General features: G+C 44.3%; 1 protein-coding gene across 1 annotated transcript; it reads right to left on the bottom strand.

Moving 5' to 3' along the window:
* Positions 1-3,763: 3,763 nt before the first annotated feature.
* Positions 3,764-5,707, bottom strand: LOC143859400 (uncharacterized). Its single transcript, XM_077370118.1, has 3 exons — positions 5,692-5,707; positions 4,504-5,594; positions 3,764-4,279 (listed from the first exon to the last, which is right to left on the bottom strand). Exons 1-3 carry the CDS (start codon positions 5,705-5,707, stop codon positions 3,764-3,766), a joined length of 1,623 nt encoding a protein of 540 aa, XP_077226233.1.
* Between the last annotated feature and the right edge of the window lie 916 nt (positions 5,708-6,623).

Raw genomic sequence — 6,623 nt, 5'->3', positions numbered from 1 at the left:
TGGAATCGAAGACCGATTATCGGGCAAGAATGGTGCATGTGGTGGATAACTCCCCATACCTTCCATTCTCGTAACCAGGTAGCGAGTCTAGATTTCTGGTTAATTATGGGTCCTAGATCCCACATCTAGGTGGCGACTCTGTTAATCTCTTTCGTGTGGAATTCGGATTGCCTTAGTGATCCCAAGTTCACAGGAAAGACGAATTCAAATCAACAAATAAAATGCACACGCCAATCGCGTGAGAACGAGAGACCAAGAGAGAGCGCGCGGCGGCTCGCGCCCCACGCCCCTCTCGCGGGATCATGTCCCACAACACCATTTATGACAACAGCCACCCCCTTCTCTCCAAATGGATTGTCCACCCCACAGCATAGGAAGATCCATAACGTCCATTTCATGGGCCACAAATCTCGGATCTATGGCAAAAGACAATTCATGCATTTAGATCATGTTTTGTACTTCCTATGTGCTCCTGTGAAAAAAAAATTGACATTCTCGGAGCTCCGACAATTTGTCTCGGATCTTCGAGAATATTGGCAGATGGAACCTGGACATATTGTCGGAGTTCCGAGACAAATTTTCGGAACTCCGAGATTTCACCCACCTTACCTCGGAGCTCCGAGAAAAAATCTCGGAACTCCGAGATTCGGTCCAGTAGGAATAAATGTATTCCGTCTCTTCTCGGAACTCCGAATCAATATCCCGGAAACCCGAGATTCGAACCGTCAGGATGTCGAAATTCCGAGCCCATTTCTCGGAACTCCGACAATGAGTCCAGTAGAATTGAACGACATTCGTCTATTCTCGGAACTCCGACAATATGTGTCGGAGCTCCGAGATCCGGCCAGCAACGTTATAACCGTCCAGGTTCGTTTTTTTAACTATTCTTCTCCTCTTTCCCTCTTTCCCTCTTCATTCCACTTCCCTTCAAACCCTAACTCCATTTTTCGTTTTCTCTGTCATTTTCTCCCTACATCATCCTCCAAAAGCCTCATCTCCCTTCCAAATCCCTCTCTTCTTCCTAAAACCCTACCATTTCACCCATTTTTCATTTTTTCTTTCTTTCCTTCTCTAAGTCTCCTGTTTTCCTCCATTTTTGGGGTATTCCTCATTTGTTTTACATATTCCTTTTCTCTCCACCCACATTTCCCCTCACCATGCCTCCTAGGACCAAAAATCTCAACATCGGAGGCTCCTCCCAAGTTCAAGACCCCGAATACGTTCCTGAAGTACTTCCCATGGAAGAAGGGCCTTCACGGAAGAAGGCGAAGGCTGCCGAGGTTGTGCCCAAGTCCTATTTCACTGGGGATAAGGCCAAGAAACTCTGGGACGACGTCGGCACTAGGCACGTCCTGACCGGTAGGTACATTGATCCCCCTGTCCTTGAAAATTTTGATTTAAAGGCCAAATTTGATGCTCTTCATTAGACACCCATCCTTCACATGAACGAACCCGTTTACCCTCGATTGGTGCGTCTCTTCTATGCCAATCTCACCATTTCCCCTTCCTTCTTCAAAATCGAATCTAAGGTCAAGAAAATTGTCATCAAACTCACCTATCAGACTTTTTCCACAGTATTTGGGATTAGCCATGAGGGCCTCTTACACTATTTTTGGCCGGACGATGGGACGCATGAACTTGATGATATTGATCATGACACTGTCTATGGTCGGATAACACGGTGCTACCACCCTAATATGCCCGTACAATCTACCGACCTCATTCCGGTTGCGCGCGTGCTCCATAACTTCATGTACCACATCTTCATACCTCGTGGTGGGATGCATGAAGCCCTAAGACCCTTAGAGGCATATATTATCTACAGGATCCTAGAGAGCCGCCAGCTTTGTCTGCCATATATCATGTTTCGCTTCATGTTTCAGACCCCTGAACGCTACCGATCTTCCTTGCCATATGGCATGATTCTCACCCGTGTCTTCCGGCACTTCGGCATCACCTTGGATGGAGAGATGACCATGACTCCTACTGCCCCGTTTGATGTTCCGACCTTTAACCGCATGGCTCTTAATGAAGCAGCGATTGACATCGATGTTCACGATGGAGGAAGCTACGAAGCCGAGGACCAGCCTGCACCGGCACCTCAGCCTTCAGAAGATACATCTCAGTTCTGCACTCGCCAGGATTTGGCTCACATGCAGGAGGCCATTGAGCGATCCATGGCCTCTCAGTTTCAGCAGTTGTCTAGTCATGTCGACTCTGCAATTTCGACTCGCTTCCACACCATGACTTCCCACTTTGATGACCAGTGGGCCCCCTATTATCGCTACATCTCCAGTGGTTAGTGGGGCCAGGTGCCGGGCAGTTCTTCTCATCACCCACCGCCTCCTTCGGAGCAGTAGATGGCTCTAGTTCTCTGATGATGGATCCTGTCTTGTTCAGATTTCTTTTTATATTAGCCTTATCTATATGTTTCTATAGTGTTTGGATTATCAGTTGGTTGTATGGATCATATTTAGGTAGTTGCTTGGATAGTCAGTTGGATTTTTTTGGGATGTATTCCGTTTTATATAATTCTGTCACTGTTATGATGTGTCGTGGATGCTATGTCCTTTGAGTGGTTGTATGCACTTTCATTGGCTCACACCTACTCTCTTTCCTTTTGTTCCACCTTTTTTGGTGATGACAAAAGGGGGAGAATATTTGAGCTCCCAAGTCATAATAATATGCATATATTAAGGGGGAGTAAAGCTCTATGCTCCATTTTTTTGAGACATCAATGCCCTTCAAACGAACAAAAAGGTCAATAAATATAGGTTGCAAAATGACAAACTTTTTTTGGCCCTTTCTTACCAGCAGGGAAAAGCTTTTTGCAAACTTTTTTGCAAAATGACAAACTTTTTGCAAAATGAACAAAAAGGTCAATAATATGCATATATATATATATATATATATATATATATATATATACAACCAATTTAATTTTTCAGTTCTTGAATTTTCTTACCAGCAGGGAAAAGCTTATTTTAACAATGCTTGCAAGGTAGAACTCATTCGAGCTTCAGAAAACTGGGCAGCCTTCAACTATGACAACCCTTCCACCTTAAGAAAACAGGGTTTCCCTCAAAAAATTACAGTATATCAGTAATTACAGTATACCATTAATTACAGTATAACAAAGAATACAGTATTCCACCTTCAAAAAATTGGGTTTCCCTCATAAAACTGGGCAGCCTTCAACTATGCACACCACTAATTACAGTATACCATTAATTACAGTATAACAAAAAATAGAGTATTCCACCTTCAGAAAATTGGGTTTTCCTCAGAAAACTTGCCAGCCTTCAACTATGCACACCACTAATTACAGTATACCAAAAAAGGGTTTCCCTCAAAAAATTATTATATACAGCAACTTATTACTGTGCACACTTTCAATTAATCCACTTCTCCTCCTTCATCCAACTGGAGCCTCCAATGCATTCTCCGCGGAATAATTATGTGAAAAAAGGAGCTGCACAAGGTACACCCGACCTACAACACCACCACCACCCCGAATAAGTATGGAATCGGGGATGTTCTATACTACTTATTGACCTCAATATATTACGTATCATGTACCTATTGAAAACGGGGGCAGAGGGTCCAATGGCAGATTCATCAGGGAGTTGTCTCTCCATGGGAGGTTCTCTGCAAGTCCTTTTGTTGTGGCCTAGTTTTCCACAGATCGTACATTTGCGATGCACTCCACTCTGCAATTCGCGGTCAGATCTTCTCGTTCGCGGCCGTCCAGGTGGTCTTTTCGCTATTGGAGGTAATAAGTCTGCAGAGGTTCTGGAGGCAGTTCCCATTGAGTGCGATCTACTGTAGGGTGAAGCACCTCACAGTACGTTTCCCGATACATCTCTATACGAAACCATTTATGGCAATAATCGTACTCATCAAAATCTGTGATGGCAATGGCTGCCATGGCATGTCCGCACGGAAGCCCAAGCGTTTGGAACTCACGACATGTACAGGTTTGTTGCAGCAAGTTTACGACATCATGATGATCACGGGACCTTACTTCAAATTCGTGCACACCTACTCGATAAGCAGTATATCCGAGACCCTGTTCCCTGGCCAGTCTCAAATGTTTTTCTGCATAATGCGTGCACTTTGTTTCCCATTGAAGGCCCATCGCTTGACGTTTCTGTATGTATTCGGAGCTCTTAAAACGAGTCAGCTCCACCACAGCTGCAATCGGCAATTTTCTGGCATCCTTTAGCACTGCATTGTAACACTCCGATCTATTGGTGGTCAACACATCATATCTTTCCCCCTTGAAGTAGAACTAGCCCAGTTTTCCTTCGGAATAGCGGCTATCCAGTTGTGTGCATTTTCATTCCTCGCCTTAATTTTTTCCATTGTGTCTATGAAAACACTCTCTCTTAAAGCCCTAGCAGCTCTCCAGAACAATTTCTTAAGTAAAGGGTCTTTGAAGTCGGTGTACAGATTGGCGGCGAGGTGACGCATGCAGTAGCTATGGTTTGCAATAGGCATTACTTTAGGCACTGCTTGCATCAACCCCTTTTGTCGATCGGAGCACAGGGTCAATGCGCCTATCCCCTCAGGCAATACGTGCCGCTTCACCAAATAGAGGAACCAGCACCAGCTATCTTCGTTCTCATTGTCGACAACACCAAAAGCTAATGGAACTAATCCGTTGTTCCCGTCTACCCCAACTGCGATCAGTAAGATTCCAAGATACTTTCCACGTAGATGCGTCCCATCGACCAAAACTATCGATCTGAGTGTTCGTTGGAAAGAACGTATGCTGGGACCAAATGCCCAGAATAAGCGAGCAAATTTATCATCTCCCCCTGGACGTAGATCTCTCGCTCGAAAAACACGCACGTAGGTGCCCGGGTTTGTTCTCATCATCTCAACTATCAGTGCAGGGAGCAAGCGGTACGAGTCCTCCACATTTCCACACTTTATTTCAAGGATGATGTTCATCGCAAGGTGTGCTCTACGGTAGGTCATGGTTATACCCCAGTGCGACTTGATGTACTGTCTTATGATCCTTGTCCCCACATCTTCTGGACGGTCAAATAGGGGTAAGCATGTCTCGGCAACCCATGGGGATGTAGCTAGATGATTATCATTGCCCTTTAAGTGAGATGTACACGTATGGTCGCTCACAAACTTCTTCACTAACACATAAGTCATACGGCTAATGCCTGATATACGCCACTTGCAACCTGGTTCCTTGCATACAACGGCATACTTCTTGGGAGTTGACCGTGACTTCTTGAACATGAATCGTTGCCGAATTGCATACTCCTTAACGGCCTTCTTGAACTGCTTCATATTTGGATACATAGCCCCAACAGTTAACTCATCGAACTGAAGATTATCTGCATGTACCTCATCAGCCCCAACATACATGTCGTCTACTTCCAGTGGCCGACTTGTGCCAGCAGGTAGAAATGGCCAACCATTGGCGGTAGGGGGAGCCACTTCTGTTGGCCTAAGATTTTCACCAGAATCTTCGTTCTGATTTTCATTTCCATTATAATTTTCAGGATCATGGGCGGCCTCATCACCCTCCTCATCCTGAACCTCAGCCTCGTCATCATCCTCATCATCATCCTCTGCAGGATCATCATCATTGTCATCTTCAGTTCTAAATTCTTCGAAATCACAACCGAGACATGAAAATCATCCTCCAAAATGTTAATATGCTCCAACGGCACATCTGCATCATTCCCGGGGACAATGATATCTTCGGAGGTAGGGTTCTCATACATATCGTCCGAGAAGTTTTCATTTAGGTCAACTCGTACCCTACACAGTTCAACAATATAAAATTAGGATAGTAGATTGAGTACTTCAATATAAATAAAATTGTACAAGACATACCTTGAACTAAATTGTGCCGAGTCACCTCCTATGCTTGTATTACCCAATTCTGTTTCATATTCTCTTTCTAAGTCTACTTCAAAACGAGAGTCGGGAGTGACAGTTACTCGTTCCGATGGATATCTTAGGTGTGGAATCGGTGGAACGGAAGTAGGAGGTATGCATGCATTATGAGAGGGATTTTGAGAGGGAATCGGTGGTACAGAAGTCAAACGTATGGGCAGGTTATGAGAGGGATTTCGAGGTGAAAAGGAAGTAGAAGGTATGACATTGTTTGTGGGCAGAATTGAAGAATAAGATGAATTTAGGCCATTGTCAATTTTTGTTATGTATAGCATCACAGAGTTGAAATTATCTTTCTCAAGCACCTTAACCAACGATTGGAAGATTTCATCGCTATCGACGTCGATTAGAGTGCTTATATATGGATCAACAACATATCGACATTTGATGGATAGTGACACCCGTCCTCCAATACTCCCAATTCGACTGTGGATTAGAGCCTCCAATTCTTTAAGATTCATTCGGGGACTTACCAATAACAATTTCTTACTCCCACCAACATATTCCCAATTAACTTCATCCTTCAGTATGCCATCATAGTGTAACAGTAGAGAAAGCATTGTGCGTGCCAGTTTACGAAGACCTGCAAAGGGCAGACAAGATATGATAAGAATCAGTACGTAAAGGGGGCTTCTCAAGGCGAAAAAGTAGAGGCCGACATAAGCAAAACCTTCGGAGGCACACGTTGAAAGAAGAAA

The sequence above is a fragment of the Tasmannia lanceolata genome, unplaced genomic scaffold (genome assembly GCF_043159265.1).
Source record: "Tasmannia lanceolata isolate RefF3 unplaced genomic scaffold, GAP_Taslan_0.1 ptg000029l, whole genome shotgun sequence".
NCBI classification, from domain to species: domain Eukaryota; kingdom Viridiplantae; phylum Streptophyta; class Magnoliopsida; order Canellales; family Winteraceae; genus Tasmannia; species Tasmannia lanceolata.
The sequence above is the reverse complement of the archived record's forward strand: the minus strand, read 5'-3'. Positions and strand labels throughout refer to the sequence as shown.

Bases quoted from the DNA above. Each gene is read 5' to 3' on its own strand.
- LOC143859400 (XM_077370118.1), bottom strand. The intron at 4,280-4,503 runs GTAATGCCTATT...TTCTACTTCAAG, and splicing joins TGATGCAAGCAGTGCCTAAA to GGGGAAAGATATGATGTGTT.